This window comes from Notothenia rossii (assembly GCF_949606895.1).
Source record: "Notothenia rossii genome assembly, chromosome: 2".
Classification (NCBI taxonomy): domain Eukaryota; kingdom Metazoa; phylum Chordata; class Actinopteri; order Perciformes; family Nototheniidae; genus Notothenia; species Notothenia rossii.
In genome coordinates this window covers 44,396,566-44,421,561 of record NC_136904.1, presented here as the reverse complement: position 1 = coordinate 44,421,561, position 24,996 = coordinate 44,396,566, and the positions used below count along the sequence as shown (strand labels likewise).

General features: G+C 42.9%; 1 protein-coding gene across 2 annotated transcripts in view; it reads right to left on the bottom strand.

Annotated features, from left to right (window-relative positions):
* Nucleotides 1-21,950, bottom strand: part of LOC307030213 (retinaldehyde dehydrogenase 3-like) — a 93,543-nt gene extending 71,593 nt beyond the window's left edge. For both annotated transcript variants that reach the window (XR_013805579.1, XM_079666508.1), the window contains exons 1-4: nt 21,852-21,950; nt 21,619-21,723; nt 21,014-21,154; nt 12,490-12,619 (exon numbers count right to left, since the gene is read on the bottom strand). Coding sequence is in view for 1 of the 2 variants with exons in the window: in XM_079666508.1 (XP_079522634.1) it covers nt 12,490-12,619; nt 21,014-21,154; nt 21,619-21,723; nt 21,852-21,944 (469 nt within the window). In the remaining variant the exon portion in view is untranslated. The remainder of the gene's footprint in view (nt 1-12,489; nt 12,620-21,013; nt 21,155-21,618; nt 21,724-21,851) is intronic.
* Between the last annotated feature and the right edge of the window lie 3,046 nt (nt 21,951-24,996).

Below are 24,996 nucleotides of genomic sequence, written 5' to 3'. Positions count from 1 at the left end.
TCCGTTTTAAAAAGAGTCAAGACTTACCTGCGGACCACCATGAGCGATGACAGGCTCACAAACCTCATGTTGATGGCTGTTGAGCCTGCTGTCGTAAAATCCCTGGACGCAGATGAACTCGTCAATAACTTTGCTGCTTTGAGGACCCGCCGTTATCCACTTGTGGAATAATTAATAAAGTTCATCTCAAAGTAAGATACCCAAACATCTTATTAATATGATTTCTCTTTCTCTTTTCTTCTCCCTCCCTCCCTCTCCTCTCTCCCTCCCTCCCTCCCTCCCTCTCCTCTTTATATTTGGACTTTAACAGTTTACAGCAGTTTACCTGGTATGTTCACGTGATATTGTTGCAATTACATAGTGAATGAAGTGAACAGAAAGAGTGAAATTGTGTCAGAAAGGCTATTACTGCTGTCTAACCCTGCCGCTTGCTATCCATGGTGCTGAAAACGGATGCGTAACGGCGCATTTGACTGAATTGATTGATTGACGTGCGTAGTTAAGTGTTTGTGTCCATAGTTACTTGCGCTAGCGGGATGTGAGTGAGGCTGCATTTGAAAAAGTTCAAATTTTCCTAACCACACAGAAAAGCTACATAGCAGACTTGTCACTTTTGTTATGATTATTTGCTGGGCATGTATATTGATTGATACTGTAGTTAAGTCATGTGACTAGTAACCTTGCCATACCTTAGCTTTGGCTGAATTGACGCCACTGACTGCACCACCTTGGTTTTCTAAGCAGTATACACAGACAGTCATTATAAGCAACCTGGAGCTTCTCGAGGCTTGCCTTCTTATACTTGACCCACAAGGGGGCAGTATAGAGGAGTACAATAAGCTCTAAAGAGGTTCACCTTAACCTTATCTGAACACCAAGAGAATTTTCTAGCCAACATATTAGCTTGTGTATATAAGACACGCCGCTGTCTATACATCATCATCAGCCATTTCATCTTTAATGATGTGACCCAGATACTTAGTGTTACAGCAAACAGACAGCACCTGTCCTGACAGATAGAATGTTGGAAAACCAAGGTTCTTATCCCCTTTTGCTCTGCAGATCATTACAGCGTTCTTCTTAGCAGTGTATTTAACATCAAATTTGACTCCATAATCAGAACACCCATTTAGCAACTGTTGAAAACCAGCACTGCTAGGAGAAACAATAGCCAAATCATCAGCATACATAAGATGGTTTACAATCACATTACCAATCACACATCCTGTTTTACAGACATTTAAATCATCTGATAGATCATTCATATAGATATTAAAAAGGCATGGTGAGAGGAGCCCCCCCTGCCGTACTCCATTACCAACACTAAATGGCGCCGAGACTGCATTCCCCCATTTGATCCGCATGCTCTGGTTGGCATACCAATAAGCCAGGATCCTAATTATACTGTTGGGCACACCCCTTTTTCTCAATGTTCTCAAACAGTTTTTATGATGGTTAACTCGGTCAAAAGTGTTAGAGGCATCAATAAAACCATCCGGAACAGTGGAATTCTGTCTTCTATACGTTTCTACCATTTCCTTCAAAACATAGATGCATAGCTCAGTACCATTAGCCTTGAAGCCAAACTGGTTATCTGAGGCACATAAATAAGAACATAATCTATTGAACAAAATTATTTCCAGGACTTTAGATAACACACTGGCTAGAGCAATTGGTCTATAGTTATCCAAGCTCCCTACCTTGCCCGCTTTGTCCTTAATGACAGGGACCAAAGTAACAGTCAACATGGAGTCTGGCATCACACCATGAGTCATGAGGCCGGTAAAACAAATGGCAAGAAGAACTGCAACCTTTGGGCTTGCCAGTTTAAGGTGCTCTGCAGTGATTCGGTCAGCCACTTGCTTTATTATCAGCTAGCTGTGCAATTGCGCAACAGTTTAAAAGTCTCAAAAATGCTACAACTACTGTCACAAACTAGACGAATGTGAAGTATTTAGTTAAAGGAGGATGAAAGCGTAATTAAGGGGCACTATTGGAGTGACTTTGATTGTTATTGGACTCAGGATTAATTAATTTGGATTCCCGCTGTATGAAGAAATTAAAGGACGGCGCAGAAGTGGAAACAATTCACAAAGGGATTAAACTATTTAAAACACATGCTCAAAGTAAGCCGGATTTTGCCGATGTGTTTATGTGGATTCAAAAGTCGTAAATAATCTACAAAATGGAGGAGACCGATCTGATCGGAGCAACTGTGACAAATAATCCAACTGAAACCGGGATGGACAATGACTATGTTTTTAAAAATGCGCTTATCCAGAAAAGCCTGGTTTGGACACTTTACGGGCAGAAGAAACATTTCTATTAAAGAAAGAATGATATATTTCTGTCTTTTTATGCCTTTAATACCTACTAACTTGAATTGTTATTCAAATTAATTAATCAACATTTTTTTTTTATTATTGTATTGTAGAGACAAGGCTTTTAGTGACAATCATGTATTTTTTTCTGAAAACACTTGTAGTCCACGCCCACCTGTGACTTCGGACTCACTTCCGGTATAAATAGGAAGGGGGCCCGACAATCTGCTCCCACACAAACAGCTTTTCTTCAGCTATTCGTGGAGCCAGTGGGGCCCAGCACTTAGAGGGCTACGCCAATACTCATAGAAGCTAGAGTTACAGTAGGTAACTTCAGTTCTATTTCGTATAGGCTTCGCCCTCTAAGGCTATCGCTATTGGGTTAAGGGCGAAGCATGATGTAGTCTGCGCACCACTGGGTCTGCCCGGTACCAGAAGCACAGACACACCACGCCATGCCTATTGCGCCATGCAAATGGCACATCACAGTCCCTGGAATATACCACGGTCTGCCTGACAGCGTACGCTGTAGGCATGGAAACTAGGGGTGGGCGATACCACAAAATCTGGATTTGATCCGATACCAAGTATTTCAGGGCCAGTATCGCCGATATCGATACTTTTTTTTAATGAAAAGCGTCTTATGTACTTTCATATAGGGGAGAGCTGCATGACATGATTTTTGAGCTGAAAGCATAAATAGACTCAATCTGAATTCATTTTCATGAATAAAGACAGGACAGTTTTTATAGACAAATAAACGTTTTACTTTTGCAAATTTAAAGTGCAAACATGAAAAATAACAATACAAAGTGGCCAGAGTAGCGAACTGTCTTCTTGCACACATCACAGTTTGCTAAGTTCTAATTGCCAGTTGTGAAATTGCTCCACACAACGCTCCTCTTTCTCTCAGCCATAATGCGCGTGTGTGTGTTGCACTCGCGAGTCGCTGGCTGCTGCTGTCCTGCCCTGCCGGCTGCTGTCAGTCAGCTTGATAATCGGCGTTCAGGCAAGGAGCGCGCTGCGCGTGCGCAAGCCTCGTGGAGAGGAGGACAGCAGTGGAGAGAGAAGAAAAGAGCATATACTTGTGTTCGTCTGCACATAGTTTTTTTTGAAGAAATTGACGAGTAGAGGACACGGGAAAAAAAGTATAAAAGTATAGATCCTATTGGCTCTAGTATCGATATTTTGAAACGTAACGTAATATCGGAAGAATCAATATTTTGGGATCGATCCGCCCACCCCTAATGGAAACCAGGACGCTCCCGTGCGCTCCGGGGGTATCAGGAGGACCGCACTCGGTCCGGGAACCGAGGAGTCAGTAGAACTGGTAGGAAAAACGTATAAAAGCAGTGTTTTCAGTGCTGCGCAGGGGATTACCCAATAGCGATAGCCTTAGAGGGCGAAGCCTATACGAAATAGAACTGATATACTGTTGTGTTTTGTGTCTTTTGTTGAGGGATCCAGCACCCCTGACGTGAGCGGCAGCCTTGGGAGTTGGGATTCAGCGGTGTTAGGCCCTAACGTGCACTTCACTGCCCCTTAACCTGTTAAGCCCCGAGCCTGTTTTCCAGGTCTCAGGCTCGAAAATGACATTCCCAGAACAAATGACCATAACTTCACTTTTAAAAGGGGTAAATTAAAAGCCCCGAATGTTTTTTCTGTAGCCCGAGACAATTCTCCCTCAATATTATAATACATTAACCGTGCTTTACGTGAACCTCATCATGACACAAGAGAGGACGGCAGAACTGTAATTTCCTGTGTTCAGTGAATGCAACAGAGGCAAGACACCAGACCAATCAGAGAGTTGCATGGAAATAAACTTGCGCTTGTGTCATTCAAGCTCGGCTCTGTGTGTGTGTGGCAATAGCACATTTATTGTGATAGAGGGAGAGAGGGGGACCGGTGCCAGCAGGGGCCGTGTTGTTAGCATCTGGTTAGCTAGCTGCGCTAACGGACATACAGTAAGGAGCTGTTTGTTCCACAACAAGCTGGAGGAGGGTCCTCTCCTCTCAGACTGAGAGACTCAGGTGAGCAAAACAAACGACTCTCTGAGTGTTTAGATAGTTAACTTTAGTCTAAGTTATCTCTGTGGGTCTCAAACGGTTTGGTCACAAATTATTCAAAAGATTATCTCCGCGGCACATCTTCATATGATTATGATTATTATTATAGTTATAAAAAAAATGAGAGAATAAAGGAAAAACAGTACTATATGGCAGTAAAACAAGAATAGAGTTTAAAAGAGGAGTGATTTTTAAAATATCCATAAAGAAAAAGAAAATCTGTTTACAGTTCTGTTTCATATGGGTGTTCCCACCTGGAACACCACCACTAGTGTGCCCTTGAGTAAGGCACTTAGCCCTTAGTTACTCCAGGGAGAATGTACTTGTAATTGGTAATTGTAAGTCGCTTTGGATAAAAGCGTCAGCTAAAATGAAATGTAATGTTATGTGTTGAGAGATGTATCCATAGATCTCTCCATGTTGCTCTCAAAGTGCACCAGATTGATGCTTTTAACTTCAATATTTAAAAAAAAATCTTCCCGGGGGAGCATCCTCCCGGACCCCCCTAGAGGAGGTGAGGTCCGCCCCCCACTCATAAAAAAATAGCACTTTACCCCTGCCTATATGCCGTGAGCTGATTATCGAGCCTTCGTTGTAACAGTCGCGGGTGTACTGTGTGTGTGTGTGTGGGCTAAGCCCCGAATGTTTTCAGGTCCAGGCGACGCCCCTGATATGGATTGTGTATATATAAGACTATGGACTACGACATTTAGGTTGACCGTTTATTGAACAAGTTGTTGCACAAGCTCCCATCACAACACAACAACAAACTAACTGTATCCGGTTCACACATCCCCAAACTCCCGGTGCCATCTTAAAGGCACAGTCACACCTGATGTGACACATACATAATATTTACCCCCCCCTCCCCCACAAGGAACCCAATTCACTTTTAGCTATCTACTCTAGATGAACTGGGTAGACTGCCAGTCACCAGCATAGCAATGTGGATTATTCTGCCACGCAACAGGCAAGCTCACAATATAGTCTTCCAAGTATCTTGCCGGGTTCCCACCGGCTCATCTGCAACTGCTCATCAGGAAAAAACAAAGTCCCCGTCCTCCCTGTGCCCTGGGTCCACGATTGGGGGTGGTGCCACCTTCCGAAGCCGGCTTGCATGCCGCCGTGATCCGTCAGCCAGACGAAAGGTGGCTTACCCCAGTTGAGCAGTGACCTTCATTGGCGCCGTCCAGAAGGATAGCAGCTTGTGGTCCCGGTTAGGACGGTGAATCCTGACCCAGTCCCCCACTGTGAAGGGAGGCGCTCTCACCCTCCGTCTCTTGTCGAACCGCTGCTTCATGCGACACTGAGCCTCTGGCGCTCTGGCAGGGTGCGGCTGTTGGCGTGACGGCCACCGGGGCCAGTAGCCGATCCAAAGGGAGCTGCAAGCAGGTGAAGCAGGGTGCGGAGCAGTGCGGCTGAGAACGGAAGACCATCTGCCAAGTGTGCTCTGATCCCGTTCTTTCGGGTTTGGTTGAACCTTTCCACCCCCCCATTTGCTTACGGGAGGTAGAAAGCTGTACGGTGTGTTTAATCCCCTCTCTTCCACAAAGATGGCGAATTCAGCTGAGACAAACTTTGGGCCGTTATCCGTAGTAATGGGGATGACTGCCCCACCGACCAAACAGAGAGGAGAGGAAGTCTGTGACCATCCAAGCTGTTACGGACCCTGTGGCGACCACCTCTGGCCATTTAGAATGGAGGTCGTAGGTCACCTGGAGGAAGCATTGGTTGTGCGGGACGCCATGCAGCTCCCCACAGATGTCCAGCTGCATGTGCTCCCAAGGCGCGCGCGGCCACTGCAGGGGCGGTGGGGGTGGCGGGACAGTTTTGCCACTGACCAGGCAGGCTTTGCACTCCTTCAACATTGTCCCTATATCTCGATCTATGCCCGGCCACCACACCAAATCCCTGCAGCGCTGTTTCACCTTCACGATACCCAGGTGGCCCTCGTGCGCCATAGCCAATACGCCTGCCCTGAGGTCGATGGGAACGAACGTGCGGAGGCCCCGGGCCACGCAGACACCGTTCCAGCAGGTCAGCTAGTCCTTGACCCGATGAAAAGACGCCAGCTCCTCCGGGAACTTCGCAGGCCATCCCTCCCGGATGTAAGTGCGGAGCCGGGAGAGCGTGCCGTCCTCCTCAGACGCGAGCCGAAGGTCCTCCAGGGAAACCGCGGCCTGAAGCGGGGCGTGGATTATGAGTATGAGCTCTGACTCTGTTGCGTCCGGGCCTGCGCCGGGCGCTGGGGTGGGGGTGGCACGGGAGAGCCGGTCAGCCATCACATTCTACATGCCGGTAGTAAACACTGTGGTGAAGCCATACGGCAGGAGCCTATCTGACCAGCGGTAGATTCTCAGCGGTTTGTGGCCCGACCCCGATGTAGCAAGCAGGGCTGTGAAAGCCTGATGGTCAGTACGTAACATGTCGCCCATACACGTACATGTGCCACCTCTCGCACGCCCAGACGCAGGCCAGCGCCTCCCACTCCCTCACTGAGTATTTCTGTTCGGCCGAGTTGAGGGACCGAGAGGCGAACGCCACCGGGCGTTCTGTGCCCCCCTGGATCTGGGACAACACCGCCCCTATTGCCGTATTGGACGCGTCACAGGTCACGAACGTGGGGCTCGCCAGGTCAAAGAATGCGAGCACCGGCGTTGAGGAGAGCTGCGTCTTGAGCTGGCGAATAGCGGCAGAGCGTCCTGTTTCAGGAGTTTGCATAGTGGGGAGGTGGTCGAGGAGTACTGTGGAAGGAAGCGCAGGTAGAAGGCCGTCATCCCCAGAAACGAAGAGATCTGAGCTGGACAGGCAGGCGCAGCACCGCCTCTACGTTGGAGTGTAGCGGGCTGAGGCCGTCAGGCGGAACCCCACAAACTCGATGGCTGGAACGGCGAAGGTGCACTTTTCCCCACTGAGTGTGAGGTTGTGACTGGCGAGGACGTTCAACCCCCCTCGCCAGGCGTTCGTCATAGTGGTTCATGGTGTTGCACCATGAACCACTATGTCGTCCAGGAAGACGACCACGCCCGGGATGCCGGCGAAGATGGTGGTCATGATTTTTTTAAAACAGCTGGGGGCCGAGCTGAGGCCGAAGGACATGCGGGTGTAGCGAAACACTCCGCGATGAGTCACGAAAGCTGTAAGGCTGCGGCTGTCAGGGTGCAGCGGAATCTGCAGGTAGCCTTGGCGAAGGTCTAGTTTTGTGAACATGAAGGAGCCGTAGAATTGTGCGGCTAGCTCCTCCACTTCGGGCAGCGGATACCTGTCAGGTATTACGGCCTTGTTCACCGGCCTGAGGTTGATGCACGGCTGCAGGCCCCCTGACTTCTTCTTCACCACCACCAGGTTTGAAATCCACGGGGAAGCATCAATGCGTTCGATGATGCCCACGTCCAAGAGTTTTTTAAGCTCGGCTGTGACGTCATCACGCAGGGCGAGAGGCAGGCGGCGTATGGGCTGAATCACGGGGTGTACCTCAGGCTTGAGGAGGGGCTGGTGGTCAAAGGCGGTGAGGCAGCCCAAACCACTGAACAGAGCAGGCCAGCGCTGATGCCACGGCGAGCCAACAGACAAGATGGCGGCCCCAGAATTGTCAAAGGTGATTGTGCCCGCCATTCCAATTTGAGAGTGTCCATACCCGTACAGATCCTCGGCGTCGGCGGTGAGTGTTCGGAGTGGAAAGAGACGCCGGACTGTGGAAACATTCAGGAGCGACTTGGAGGCCCCCGTATCCAGCAGCAGCGGGAGGCAGACCCCATCCAGCTCCAACGTGCAGCACTTTAGCGGTCGGGAGATGGTGCCAATGAGTGGATGCTCGTCGGTGCGTCTGGCCCAGGCGTACGTGGAGGTGGGCTGTCGGCTGCAGGAACAGAGCGACAGACCCGTGCAAAATGGTTCTGTCTGCCACAGCGTTGACACCTCTGTCCCTTGGCAGGGCAGTTTGGAGCTCGACTCTGGTGCGATGATGAGCCACAATTACTACTGGCCCGGCGTGCTGCCGTACCCTGGCGTGCTGTAAAGTTTACATCAAAGTTGTCCTCAGGGAAAACCTCCCCGGGAGGCTCCATGGGTAGTGCCACCGTTTGAGTTAGTAGCATGGGTCTGTGAGGAAAAGAACCGGAGGAGGGAGCTAGCTGGGATGCTAAGGCTGCTGCTGACTCAAGCTGGAAAGCTACCTCCACTGCTCTTGTTAAAGTGAGCTTGTCTGTCATCATTAGCAGCTTTTCTCTGAGCGTCGAGCTGTTAGTGTGCTCAGCCAGCTGATCCCGCATTAGTTAATCTTCCAGCGCACCGAATTTACAGAGGCTGGCTAGTCCCCTCAGATCAGCCATGCAATGGTGGACGGACTCACCCGCCTGTTGCCGACGTTGCCGAATAAAGTGTCCAGTGAGCAGTGTAACACAGCCCGCATACTCGCTGCCCAGTGAGTGTATCAGCAGGGCTTTCTTCCTGTCGTCGTTAGCTTCAGCTAGCCCCGCGGCTACTATGAACATTTCGAAGGACTCAAGCCAGCGAACCCACGGAATCGGCGGTTCGCCCGGCAGTGTGAGGAACGGGGAGAGAGGTGAGAGTAGAGAATCCATAATCCTTGTTGCCAATGTTGTATATATAAGACATTATGGATTACGACATTTAGGTTGACCGTTTATTCAACACGTTGTTGCAAACGCTCCCATGACAACACAACAACAAACCAACTGTATCCGGTTCACACATCCCCAAACTCCCGGTGCCATCTTAAAGGCACAGTCACACCTGATGTGACACATACATAACACCCTGTATCAAGATAGATGCAAAACAAGTGACATTTTACCTTTTTAGAGAGGTTTAGCAAACAAAACCCACTTCTGCGGTCATTTGGGTGAATTTGACCTATCTCTGGCCCCCCTTGGTCGATTTTGATGATGGACATCTCTTTTTAACCGTTAGAGCCAATAGAATCGAGGGGAAGTTCCACATACACACACACACATGTTACCAAATAAGGAATGAGAGTGATGCGTATCCAGAATACCCAAAACAGGAAGCTGTCATACACTCTGATAGCTATCATTAGCATACAAATGGAATGATGGATTATCAGTAATCTTTTCAAAGTGACACAGACACATTGAATTAACCTATGGAATAATCTTCAGCCGTGTTTTTCTCGTTTTAATGCCATTGAACACAACTTTTGATCATAATAACAGCAAAAGGTAAGACATATTGCCGTGTTGGCTACCTAAAGCTCCGTGTTGTGATGTCTGTATTTGCTTCCCATGTCGCAAGTTCTGATCGCTCAGTGAAGATACTTATATTTCTGGAATCTGTGGAATCTCAGCTTGCTAGAAAAGCTTGTTTGGGCAGATCCGATAAGTAATAAAGTATTTATACCTGGAGTTCTGTGCTAAGTGCGGTAGTTATTTTTCACTCAGGGCTCATTTAGATGCTTCTTGTGAGACTTGTGTTTGGTTTTAGTAAAAATTGTTCGTATCGTGTGTGTGTGTGTGTGTGTGTGTGTGTGTGTGTGTGTGTGTGTGTGTGTGTGTGTGTGTGTGTGTGTGTGTGTGTGTGTGTGTGTGTGTGTGTGTGTGTGTGTGTGTGTGTGTGTGTGTGTGTGTGTGTGTGTGTGTGTGTGTGTGTGTGTGTGTAATTTTGCACCTTTCTTAATTCATCACTTTACTTTTAGTTGCTGTGTCGGTACAGGGCACGTGTGAGTGGCCGTGAGTAATATTTAGATTTGACCTGCTTGTTTCGCCTCCCAACAGTAACTCTCTGCGCTCATTTAGTCAGTTTGTCTAGGCTGGATACCATTTTAAATAGCATTCTTGGTGTAGATGAATTCATAATAAATGTGTCTTTTTTACTGGTTAAAGTATTGTTTGTAAACGTGTCTGATATTGATAAATACATATCATACTCTTGGGAGTAAATCCTTGTCTTGAACCTTTTTGTTGACTGCCAACTGTATCATGTTTTTAATTGAATCTACAGAGTTTTGCTGTTTGATCAATTTGAGCTAAAGGGCAAATTTGATCAGTAGAACAGCTACACTTTAGGCTGTGTGCATGGCCGCAGTCACACTGGTTCTCTTGCTCAGTACAAAGCGGGGATTAGGGGCTGAATGTTTGCTGGATCGGCGAGGCATTGAGCCAACACTGATTGTTAATCCTCACAGACTGTTGCACCTCACTGATTACTATCTTGGCCTCTTCCTCTTCCCTTTGTCCAGCCGTGCTTTGCATCCCTCACCACTCTATTGCGATCTAATCAGGAGGAAAAGGCAAAAGTGTTTTGTCTATCTGCTGTCCTGCACAAGCAGAAGAGAGTAAAGTAAGATCTGACAAGAGGGGAAGTATTAAGAGGCTAGATGAGATACCAACCAGGGCGGAGGACAATCCTGAGCCCGGACAAGTAATTTGAATAACAGTAATTAACTTGAATCCCAAAGATGCACTGGTTATCAATCCCTATATAGACCCTCCAGAAAAACGCGATTCGGCGATCGCAGAAATTACCGCATAATCAGCAAAATGGCGCATATTTTTAAAAGGCCGCATATTTATCAAAAGGCCGCATAATCCCCGCATTTTTCCACACAAAGTTGAGAAGAAAAAAAAGTTAACTCGTCTTGACGTGACGTCATCAGCTCGCACATCACAGAGTGTAAATAACACTGTATAGAGTGAACGTGTGGAGCTCACACGATAGAGAAAACACCAAGATGAAAAAATCTAATCCATCTCATTTACCGACGAACATTTCTACTAAAGACCGGGCAAAAAGTGGGGGGAAACTATTCTGCACCCCGTGCAACTGTGTGTTGGAGCATAAGAGAAAATCGACGGTGACGACCCACTTTGATTAATTCAAACATTCGAAAATGCTTTCTGCTGCTGCGGACAAGAAAGCCAAACAACTCACGTTCACCGAGGCATCAACCTCCAAAACCCTTTCGAGAGCTACAAGAAACGAAGTGAGTAGCCTACAAGATTGAAGCTGGTCAGATAACGAACGAGTAAATGAAAACAGAATGAGGCGGAGAAGTGTGTGTGTGTGTGTGTGGGGGGGGGGGGTGTGTGTAAGATTAAAATAGCCCAATTGCTTTTACAATAAATAAACATTGAATGTGTTTAATTGAATAGTAAAGGGGTTTAACGTTATTGGCAGGTTGTGTGTGAGAGAGAATAAATAAGACAGCCTAATATTTAAAAAATGTTTTATTCTTTTTCCCCGCATAATTCGCATATTTCGCAACTTTCCGCATATTTCGCAACTTTCCGCAATTTCACCGCATAAATTCACATAAAAACCCTGCATGTTTAATCGCATAATCAAGGATTTTAGCCCGCATAATCAAGGAATTTAGCCCGCATAATCAAGGATTTTTGCCCGCGTTTTTCTGGAGGGTCTACCTATAGGGACATAAACAAGTTGCTTCATGTTTATAGTGCACACTGGACACTCATTGTTCACACTCTTAATTATCTTTATTTATTTATCCACGTATACTGATTTTGCATTATTTTGTATGACAATCTTTAAGAAAAGTAAAAACACATGTTGTGCATGCAAATTATGAATACAGGATTAAAGGAAATATTTGAACAAATTCCTTGATAAATCAGGTACCACAATAAAACAATGGCACTTCCTAACTGACCAGAACTATCACTTTTACATTTTTGAACAAAACTGCTACACAAAAGCTCTTTTTCAGATTGACAGTGAAAGCAGATGACATACACATCAGAGCTGTGCCTGAATCTTATGAAGACAAACATACAAACACACACACACACACACACACACACACACACACACACACACACACACACACACACACACACACACACACACACACACACACACACACACACTTCGTATTTAGTCTCCTGATTTGAAATGGAAATTAAATCATTTGAGTGTTCCCAAAGCACCAGTGTTCTGCAGTTTGTGTGGGCCTACTGCACAGTTTTGGAAGATTCATAGCTAACCACACTGAAGATTATGGATTATCTCATATTTTTAAGGCTCAATTTTTCCTCCCCCCCAAACATCACCACACACACTGGCCATGATGGTTTGTTTCATCAGATTCCTGACACACTCACCTACAGGCAGACTCTTGCCGTGGATCTTGTCGGCCCAGCCTGCGTAGTAACGCAGAGTTTTGATACTGCCGTCCAGGTCAACAAAAAAAGACTGCAGGAAGGGCTTCCCTGTGTCCAGGGTCTCCAGAGTCTAAAAAGTCAGGACCAAATAGCATCATTAGCAAGTTGATGTTTAGCTGAACTCTTGGACTCTGAAGAAATGTGATCTGTGGCTGTAACTTTAAATTATGGACAGGTGCCCAATTATAGAGCTTTAAGAAACAAACACCCTGATTAATCAAACTTATTCAGAAGATAACATTTCCGTGAATTTCAGTCTGACATTCAAATAGAGTGGTCTAGAGAGTCAGGAGAAACCTTTCTGAAATGGAAAGCTGTAAAAGGCTAAGACATGTGCTTTTCTTTCATTTTGAAGTGTTGGTAATTCCCTGTAGCTTCCAGGCCTCCTCTTGCAAAGCTTGGTTTTATTTCTGCTGTACAATACGTATAACGTATAGTATACATATGTTGCTTCCACATACATTAATACAAATAATAATATATTTTGTATTCCTATTTGCATGTTTGAATGTGTCAGATGGGAATAATGTTATTGTGTATCTGCAAGTATGCTGGAGTTATTTGTATTCTAAAAGGCAGTGGCGAGCCGTCAGGGCCCTCGAGGCCCTCTCTGAGGGCCTAAGATATTCTACAAAATAATAGTAAAAAACATTTAAAAAATATATATATTTTTTAATATATATATTTTTTAATATTTTTTAATTGACCAATAATATCTTCCTTCTAAATGGGTGGGTTTTATTATCGCTGACTTTATAACAAGCTGTGAAGCTTTTCTTGTTTCCATAGCAACAACAACTTCCTGTCAACTGCCTAAACTCGCCTTCAAAATAAAAGCATGCCAAATTACTCTTAAGACATAGAACTGCAACGAAAGTAACGAACAATGCAATATCCTTTTCAATTTCAAAGAACACAAATTGGGTTATATACAGGTGTTGTTTTGTGTGGTAGAGGGTCGCTGTGATCGATGCGTTTTGCACCCCGGGCCGTTGTTTTGATATTCCGCTGAAGTATACGCTCTGACGTACAGATGTAGCACTGAATTTCGGACTCCAGTTTACAGCTTCCTGCCTACGGCCTGCCAAAGACCAGTATAGAGGAATGTTAAGCCCTCCCACTATTTTCCAAGAGGGCATTGCCAGATTTTCAATTTCAGGTTTTAACCAGGAGATGGCGCTTCATTCACAAATACAGAAAGAAAAGTTTCATGGACTTTCAGTTGTGTTTTGAAGAGCATTTGAACACATCAATATTTTAGATCAACTAAAGTATATCTAATATTGTAATTCAATAATATATAGTCTTTATATATTAAATAATCATAATTATAATGTAAATGTTTACATTACACTTCTTTATTTGTTATGCTCATACTTTAACCTTTACAATCGTTTACTTTAATATGCAGTATATTTTTGTGTTTGCTTCCTCCTGCTCCCTTTCGGACACATACTGTATGATTTATTATTATTATTATTAATATGAAGATATTATTAAGATAAGATATACTTTATTGATTGAACATTTTAGTTTTAGAATGTGCTGTCCCACGGTAATTCAGAAGGCTCACAGGTCACATTCCGACCATTATTTAAAACAATAGGTGCTTTCACACCGTCTACAGTTTGATTTGTATAGAGGGAGCTCTGTCAGTTTTCGAATTTCCCATTTGCTTTCGGGGAGCCCTATTTTTCAGAGCACATCCTGCTACTAAATATGTCACACGCACGCTCTGTTGACTGGCGCAGCAGCGCGGATGCGATCAATTGCTATAAAAACACTCTTCTACTAATACAGACGGTGTCACTATGCCGGCGGATGTGGCCGTTGTTGAAGCCTCTTCAGGCTCCGCATCGGCAGGCCTCTCCCTCGGTGTGGAGCTGTCAAACTCGACCCTAACGCCGCTTACAGCCGGCCAACTAAAAGTTGTTTTCCGTTCACGTTGTCATTTTTAGACTCCTTCGCTTCTTTGCTTGTGAATCCAAAAGCTGTGACGCTTGGCTGTTTTCGTTTTGCCATATTTTTTTATTACACAGCCAGAGTTAAAAAAATATCAATATGAACATTTCAAATACCGCGCCTGTCATAGGTACGCATTTGTCATAGGTGATCAGAGCTAACTGCCTGCCGTCAGATTTCATTTAAAAAACAGATCTGATTTTAAGACTATTTCTGCGCTCATAAAGAATGATAAGAATAAGAATAATGCGTATTGAACTGGTTTCATTAATTAGTGAGTTTATTTAATACTAGAACCGCCAATCGGGTCAATTTGTGTGATGTGTGTTGTGTGTGTGCAATGTAACTTTTTTTCAATAAAATATTAAAGTCTCCCAGTCCCTGACTTTTCCTGAAAGTGTGTTATGTAGCACCCTATGTTGTTAAAAATTGCATTCTAATAGCGGGATTTGACGGGTTTAGGTAGGCCTATACAAAAACCTCTGGCGGTTCTAGTGTTAAGGTAATTAGGTACAGTAGAAGCCCTTTTTTTTATCAGTAACGAATTTAGCAGTTGAACATAAAAGTCAACTAACTGAGGGTCACTTGCAATGACAGTGTTGTGTCTAACTGTAAGCTTGTCACTCAGAGTAACCTACCGTTAATTTAGCTGCTGGAGAAGAAAGATCAAGGGGGGAGGGGGGGGGGAGAGAGCTGTGGTTGATGGGCCATTAGTTGTGTAAATACACAGCTGAGAGCTGCCGTTTCATTCAGACTGTTTAAAAAACTGTAACAACGGACTATTTTTCTTAGCGGATGCATGTCAATTTAAATCAATACATACAACTATTTTTTTAATCAATACATAAAACTATTTTTTAAATCAATAAAAACATTTTCTAAATCCATAAAAGCATTTCAATTAATATTGGGAGTCATGTCGTTACTTTGTTGAGAATTTGGCCGCGTAATAAGCGGGATAATTTGCAGCGACTTGTTCCTTATTGGGAAAATAACACCCGTCATGTGTGTGTAGAGGTGTGTGTGGTTAAAACACTTTCATGAAGTGAAGGAATTTCCTTCTATAAAACAGCTGTGGGCAGCAGTGAGTGTCACGGACATGAATTCATGGATCAAGGCAGACTGGTGCACACACTCTCCTGTCCTGCCAGGCGACACGCCCGTTCTAAGCCGTGTCACTCACTCCTCACATCCCAAGCATCCCCACAACAAGTGTATTATGTTGTTACATCGTTTCAGATGTTATGTTTCAGTTGTGCTCTGTCTATGTTCAGTGATGCAAACTTGTCACCTTTCGGCGAAATTCGCCGTTTTGAATCCAAAATAAGTAGTTTGTGTGATTCATGTAGATCTGCAATACAAATATTTTTGGGGTATGGGGGGGATGGGATCCGGAGTAATCTGCGGCCGTGAGCTGTTATGTGCCATCATGACACGCATGGTGTTCTTTTTTTATATATTATAATGAAGTACGAGCTGTGTGCTCGAGTCTTCCTGCCTGTCGGCTCTGCTCATGTATGTATAATAAGGCTCTGCTGCTCCCAGATGATGGTCTAGCTTCAGCAGCTACATTACCTACGGGTGCGTTCGTTAATATTAACTGCGCGTCCGGAGTCACTGTGGCACAGACTGGACCGCTGGTGAACAGCTGTTAGAACGGGCTGTTCAGGTGATCAGAGCAGAGCTCCCTGTCGGAGCGGCAGAGCGTGATGTGAACTGAAAAGTTTTTCTGTGGCAATATTATTTAAGGAATCGTTGAGCTAGCTAGCTACCATACATTGTCACTATCTGCTAACGTTAGCTTTAGCCTTCTATTTCTAATAGTTTTTTTCATAGGCTATAAACAGAGGTGGTATAAGTATATATATATTGTACTTGAGTAAAAGTAGAAGCACACAGATCTTGTACTAGAGTAAAAGTAGAAGTACTCAAATCTTGTACTTGAGTAAAAGTAGAAGCACTCAGGTCTTGTACTTGAGTAAAAGTAGAAGCACACAGATCTTGTACTAGAGTAAAAGTAGAAGTACTCAGGTCTTGTACTTGAGTAAAAGTAGAAGTAGGCCTACTCAGATCTTGTACTTGAATAAAAGTAATAGTCCCAGAGTGTAGGAATACTCTGTTACAGTAAAAGTCCTGCATCCAAAATGTTCCTCAAGTAAAAGTAGAAAAGTATTATCATAAAAATATAGTGAAAGTAGCGACAGTAAAAGTAGTCATTGTGCAGATTGGTCCATTTCAGAATAATAGATATGATATGTTGTATAATGATTGATCATGAAAGTGTTCTCAAAGCTGCTAAAGGTGCAGCTAGTTTGAATGACTTTGTATACTGCAGGGTAGCTTGTGGATTTACTCCAGGTGGAACTAAAGTCTGATTTAACACTTGATTATATTTCACTTAATTAATCCAGATCTGTGAAGTAACTAAAGGTATTAAATACATGTAGCGGAGTCAAAGTACACCATGTACCTCTGAACTGTAGTGGAGTAGAAGAACAAAGTAGCAAAACATTGAAATACTTAAATAAAGTACAAGTATCTCAAAATTGTGCCCAAGTATAGTACTTGTTGAGTTTATGAACTTAGTTACTTTACACCATGTGGCTATAAAGATAAAAAGACTTAAGCCTTGCACAGAGGCATGAAAATACATTTTCAAAATGCTCAACAGTGCTGCCAAAATTATAAACTGACTGCTCCACAATTTAAAATAAATGCTTTTATATATTTCTATTAGATGTGACTCTTTGGCGTTTCTGTTATTATTAACACTGCTGCTTTAGTTGTTCTGACTGCTAAAATCCTCTGTCATTCCGTGGGGTGGGGGAGCCGGAGGCTCGGATCCTTGTCACCTTTTTCATACCTGATGAGTTTGCATCCCTGTATGTTAAAAAGCCTCAGTCACCTTAATTCATGTAATAAAAACATCTCAGGTCAGTAACACTCAAAGCTAAATGTGCAATACCATGTTCAGCTATGTTACTATTTATAATGTTATTGTTGTTACATCAGAAGATGTACATATTGAAATGATTTCTTAGCTTACAGTAGGCTATTTTTTACAATGTGTGTTGGAAGGATTTATTAAATTACAATGAATATTGTCATTGTTGAAGGCTTTTAGAGAAGGGTGAACTATAACCCTGAATTACATAACATTTTATACCTAAAAACATAAAAGCCACAATAAATAAGTCACAATTATTGTAGTTATTTTTACCTCCCGTATTGCTTTCAACCCACCAGCTTTTATGGTGTTGTTACGTCACTAACTGTAAACTTGTCACATACAGTCTATGGTCACTCAGAGTAACCTACTGTTAATTTAGCTGCTGGAGAAGAAAGATCAGGGGGGGAGGGGGGGAGAGAGCTGTGGTTGATGGGCCATTAGTTGTGTAAATACACAGCTGAGAGCTGCCGTTTCATTCAGTCTGTTTAAAAAACTGTAACAACGGACTATTTTTCTTAGCGGATGCATGTCAATTTAAATCAATACATACAACTATTTTTTAAATAAATAAAAACATTTTCTAAATCCATAAAAGCATTTCAATTAATATTGGGAGTCATGTCGTTACTTTGTTGAGAATGTGGCCATGTAATAAGCGGGATAATTTGCAGCGACTTGTTCTTTATGGGGAAAATAACACCCTTCATCCAGATGAGGATCCCTCCGCTACACTTTGGGATCCTGATCGACCGACGAAACTCCATTAAAATATACATATTTTTGATGAATTACTGAGTTTAGGCACGTTAATAACGTTTTAATGAAGTTGAATACAGTATATTCATATGTTTCAGTGATTTCATGTCAATTCGGTGAACATAAACATAAATTATCGTGGTGAAGATGATGATTAAATTAGGATTAAAAATCGAGAGCCGGGCTGCATTTCCTCCCGTTCGTTTTTTTCGAATAACAAAATTATTTTGTTAAATAACAACATGGTGATGTTTTGTAAATGATTACATGTCTCTTATTTAGCACAGTAGTATGATATCCGTGACATATGGATCTTAAAAAAGTTCCGCTGTACATCCAGCATACTGTATCTCACTTTATTTCACATGAGCTCCAGTGTGGAAACCCACTGCACCCCCTGGTGGATCAATGATCCATTGCAGCTGGCTTCATTATAATTACATTTATCTATCACGGGGGCGGTCTCAAGTCAAGCTGGAGGTTTTCCCTTGAGCGAGGGCAGATCACGTACCAATCACGGCCCTCGCGTTTCAAACTGTCTGAAATGAATCGCTACATATGTAATAACTCTTCTTTTTTTCGAGGGAATGGGTGGGGGTCAGAGGGCCTAGGTATAAAAGTCACGGCTCGCCACTGGTGAAATGAATATTTCGACTGTACCTTGGCAATTAAGTTATTGCTGAAAAAAACTTGGAAAAAAATACACAAAAAGACCAATTTTAGTTAATTTAGGCCTTGTAACTGACTCACCAGCTCTTACTATGGTATGATATTGCTTGAAGTGAATATATCTGCATCTGCAGGTTTTTGCACTTGTTGATAGTCAGCTAAATGATATGTAATGTAATGTAATGAGAACTTGGGCTCTGCAGCTAGCAGATAATGAAACCACTGTGTTACTTGACCGAACCTTAACAACTCAGAATCTGTTCTTTATTTCCCCAAACAGAGCTGGGAATTTAGTTCAGCCATACACTGCTAACTGCCATTACAGAGCATGTTTGCAATTAGCAGTCACATGCAATCTGGTATTATTTCTTCACTCACATCTGTAAGGCTTCATTTACGGATCTGAGACTTAATGCAAGCTGGCAGCTCTACAGAGTGAACAGGCACAGTAACATTCATTCCCAACAATATCTGAAAGAAAGGGAGAGTAACATCCAGGAATCATTACCAAGAGAAGAAAATTGTCTGGGGCGGGGTCACAATGTAATGATGTCATGATATGACATACTGTATGCAAATTCCTGATATGAATAAGACAACATACTAACTGCACAGATGCAGTAAAACCCCATAAGTGAGATGCTTCTGAAAAGCACTTGCTTCTTTCATTGAGATATTGTTATGAATTTTATCTAGATTCCACCGGCTCCGTCTGCGCTGCGTTACGGCCGCGTTACGGCCGCGTTACGGCTGCGCCGCGGCGTTCTCAGCGATCGCGGCCACTCTAGTCAATGGGTGCTATTCCACCAGACGCGCCACGTTACGGCTCAGAAGCGTCCCCGAAGCGTCTCAGCGCTGGGCTCCGCTAAAAATAGGATGCTGGTCTATTTTTCGACGCGACGCGTTGCATAGCGCCAGGCAGGAAGTGGACCGGTCAGAGCATCCATTCAATCCCCAAAATAAACACATTTTGCAGACCCTATCCCTCCGTAGTGTTTCAAGTAGGAGGAGAAATGCCAGCGTTCTCCTCCGGTTTACAGGCACTGTGTAAATTATATATATAGAATAATTATGATGATGAATGTATTTTTTTACCACTAAAATACAGCAACACATCTTTGATTCATGTCGTTTATAACTGGAATATTACAATTATTATTAACTTTGTTTGTACAAAGTAGCCTGTCCAGGAAATATGCCCAAATCAACAAAAACTGCGAGCCGGCACGAAAGACGCTCCGCTTTTGAAATGCTTCTGAAACGCTCCTGAAACGCATCCGGTAGGGTATGATGCCGGAAGAGGCCAGACCAAAACCGTGGCGCAGCCGTGACGCGACGCAGACGGACCCGGTGGAATCGAGGGGTTAGAAGGAAGAAATCAGCAGTAGTGAATAGTAACTTAATACATTTACTAAGGTTATTTAAGTAACTAAATACAGTTCCGATAATCTGGTTAAGTATTTATGTGTTATGCTAGAGGCTACGCTTTACGCCTCAAGGACAATAACCATAACTTTTTAGTGTACAGTACAGTTCAGAGATAAATATTGTACTTTTTTAGCCGAATAAGATTTATAAAATAACAAATAATATAAAATATGAGACATTTAAATGCAAATAATCAGTATAAAAATACTTTTAACCATCACTAGAGCAATTCATTAAAGTGAATGTATCAGTTATAATAAACACATTCTGTTCTGCTGCATAATGACTATATTAATATACACTTTGCTTGTAATGGCTCTGTACAGTACCTTTACTGCAGAGGAACTTTGAGTGCAAGACTTTTGAATTTCATACAGAATTTGAATACATCATGACATCAAATATTGATTCCAAGTTCTGGAACCAGTCAATATGTAGTTTGATGTTATCCATTAAGACTGTTTAAAACGTTTTTGTCTTAGATTACAGGATAGCTGGAGTACAGAATAGCAGTACGTCCTAAAAATGAAAATTCAAAATGATTCTGTATTTCTTAAACTGTATACGTCCATCATATGCAAATTAAAGACAATTATATGTTAAGGGAGCACGTTGCTAAAGAGCAGCTGTGTAGGCTGCTGTGTGTGCTGTGTACATGTGCATGTGTGAGGCGAATAAAGAGGGCTAGATTTTAATCACCGCCAGCAGCCGCCGGTCCCTCTCCATCAGGTCGGCCAGTGCGTGCAGCAGCCTCCCCCGGCTGGACGCATCCATCCTCCGCCACGGAGAGTTCCTCTGCTGGGCCGCCTTGGCCGCCTGCACTGCCTTGTCCACATCTGTCTACGCGGACATGAGGCACCATGAAGGGGAAACAGTCAGGACACAGATCCCCGTATCAACACAGAAAGGCTGTAACACAAGTCTGGCTGTGCCTGACTTTCTGAAATGTTTGACGTTTGCATTTTATAATGTTAAAAGCATGTAAACGGAATGGATTAATAATAACACATTTTGTCTTGAAATATCTCAACTCCCAAGTTACCTCCATTTATCAAAATGTACAGTAGCGAGCAGTAACAAAGCTATTTTGTAGATATAAAACGATACAGTGAAGATACAATAAGCAAAAGAAAAATATTCTCATCTTTTTGCTTGAGTTCTGAGCTAACAGATATTGAAATAGCCAAAAACAGACAAACAATAATAATCTCTTGGTAATTCAGTGTAACAGTATGTAAACCTAAACTTATTTCATTTATAGCATTCTTGGAGTAGAATGTCTTATATGCCTGCCAGATTCTTACCTTGTCTGCTTCTTCCACATCACATATTTTGACACCTGTCGCCGGGTTGAAAGTTGGAAAAGTCCTTCCACTGCTAGATGAGTGCCATTCATTGCCGATAAAGATCTGTGGGAGGAGAAGAGTGTGCACAGGCTTTGGTGTCTGCTTCACAGGCACCTAAACATAACTATCATCATCAAAATATAAAGTAAAAGTTCTTAGCCATGTCTGAATCAGGTGACCCACCACCTTACCTTAGTGTGTCTGATCTCCTGAGCTGTGACAGGGGCAGGTAAAGCTGGGATATCTTCAGCCACTCCGTTCTCTGGGGTTCCGTTCTGTGCCATTCTGGCTCATCAGTCCAGTCTACTGCAATGTGAGCCCATCCACTGGCTCTTATAGGACTGTGGAGGTCCTCCCTCCTCACACAGCAGCTCCGCCCTCAGCTCACACATGAGGGAGTTCTAATCTTACAGTCATGGGACACTCTTCCATGCACCTGCTGTTACATACCTACTTAAAATGTAAAGTCATGACTCATGACACGGGAAATACATGTAGTGCATTTTCTTTTGTATTTTAACTGGTAAGATGAGCAAGCATTCACAAGCTGTCTGTGGGGTACCTTTCAGTAAAGAGTAAAAGGAAAACCAGAGGTAAAATGTCCCACTCGTCTTTCAGTCCAGGCAGTGAAAGTAGCAAGACTCTGTCTGGTTCTGTGGAGCGACTAAAGGCTGCTCATCAAAGCTCTATAAGTTGTAGGTCTTTGCACCTGGGCCTGGTGAAGCTGAATGGATTTGAACACATGCAAACACATGCTTTTGTTCTTGAGGACAAAGCTGCTTGCCTGCTCCGGGCTTGCACTCATACACAGTCTGCTATTGTTTCGCCTTCATCACTTCATGTGTCAAAGTTTAATTAGGACAACAGGCTTTCGCAGGCTCATTTCTCACGTTCTAACACTTCATGATGACAGAGAGACTCAAAGGGACAGTGTTGGGGGGGGGGGGGGAGTACTTGGCAGGTTAAGCCAGGAAACAATATGAAATGCAAAGCATGGGCCAAGACCCATGCAAATAAGCAGCAACCTGCACTATAGTTGAACAAGGTTTAACAGCATGTGAGAGTTCAACACAGCCACCATGAATGTTCTTGGTTTGACCATCAAAAACTCTTCTTTCGAGTTCAAATGTTTTTTTTTTTTGTTAAATTGTATCAACTGTAGAAAAAAGAGCATTTGTTTGGGCCTTTTTTCAGTGGATTAACCCACATGTTGTTCTATAGGGAGTATTTGTGGAAGCAAGTGATTTATGTGGGATTGAGTTAAAATAAAGTACAGTGTTTGTGTTCAAGAGTGTTTGTTCATTGTAATACTGGAAAATGTCCCCCAGTGCATGAGCTTTTAACAACAATGGACCTCTATGGCTCAGAGGAAGACAATAAATCAGGCTCTTAGACTGACACAGAACTGTTTCTATTGGGTTTAGCAATGATTGGATAACAAGTATGAGCTGTCTGAGTTTTGTGATTTTTTTTTTTACTTTGTGTTCCCTAAACACTTGGTTCCCTTCTGACATATTTCAAAATAAATGTTCTAATGGCTCAAGTGTCAAATAATGTCATTTTAATGTATAATTTGTAATATAATTGCATACAATAAAATATATGAGATACTTTAAAACGTAGTGTATTTATATTTCACATTCATAAATGACCCTTTTGTTAGGCTTTTATTGAATTGTGTGTTGGGTAATATGACTCAGGAAGCTGTGAGTGTAACAGCAGCTCTTCTTCTGTACTCCTTTCGCCATTACAGCCTCCAGGCGGAGAAATTAACAGCCAACAGGGGATGATGCACTTCGCTCATGCGGAACATAAAACCTCTGAGTAGGTGGTTGAGTGTGTGGGAGTTTGTTTATGAGTTCTTAAAGAGAATGTTACTTGAAATTCTAGTTTCAATTTGATGTTCTTACCGATTGTTTCAACTGATTGATTCTGAATATCTCATCAGCAGAATAAATGTACCCTGGGATATCATTCAAGAAACCTTAAGAAACATTGTCTATGTAGGAGGGTAATACGATATTGTAGAAAGTCACGTAAATATTCGAAGTACTATACTCGCAATAAACAATTTTTTTTTAAACCTAATTTATGTATATATCATTAAAACTTGCAAAAGCTACTTCAACATGATGCATAATGGACCAAGGTGCATAAAATCCGTATATTTTTTAAATATTTGTTGTTGTTGGCCGGAACAAAAAACACTGCTGCGTAAATCATTATAAATGAATTAGCTTGGTGACCTAGACCTATAAACCAGCATAAGTAGTCAATATGATATAAACAAATAATGATGATGTATTTTGATGCGGTGTTACTGTCATATATATGCTCATGTATTTATACATAAAGACACATAATAATATTAACGATGTATTTTTTCTTAATACACAAAATGTACAGCCTCAGCATGAGTTTGAGTGAATTCAGAAGAATTAAAAAACAACTCAATTAAAAGCCAAAGAAGCTATGAACTAAATGCATAACAATTAAAACAAGAAATAAAGAAATAATAAAAACCTAATTAGTTCAAGGCATGGGATTCATTCCAAGGAAATAAATGATATCCTTTATTTAAGGATATCATTTATTTGAATAAAATGTATTTTAATGTTTAAACAAATGAAATTAATATGAATGACTCCTTTCAGAGACATGTTAATCAGAAATAGTAAAAAGGAACCCTAAATATTGAAAGTAAAAAAAAACATATACTGTATGGTCAAATAATGCCTGCCCCCAGAGCAAACAAAAAGCAACACTGCTCACTGCCCTGCTCTCAAATATACTGCACACACACACACACACGCACACGCACACGCGCACGCAGGCAGGCAGGCAGGCAGGCAGGCAGGCAGGCAGACGCACGCACACACACACACACACACACACACACACACACACACACACACACACACACACACACACACACACACACACACACACACACACACACACACACACACACACACACACACACACACACACACACACACACACACACACACACACACACACACACACACACACACACACACACACAAACCTAACCCTAACTTAAAAGGGAGAGGGGGAGGGAAGAAGGTGAAAACAAATCAGATTTAGAAAGATGGATGGATAGAGAAAAGAGAGAGAGAGAGAGAGAGAGAGAGAGAGAGAGAGAGAGAGAGAGAGAGAGAGAGAGAGAGAGAGAGAGAGAGAGAGAGAGAGAGCGAGCGAGACTGAGATACCTCTGTCCAGGTGTTCACAGCCAAACAAAGGCTCTTTTCAGGCCTGATGAGAACAAACTGCTCCTGCACTTGTTGCAAAATATACACGCAAGATAAAAGAGCC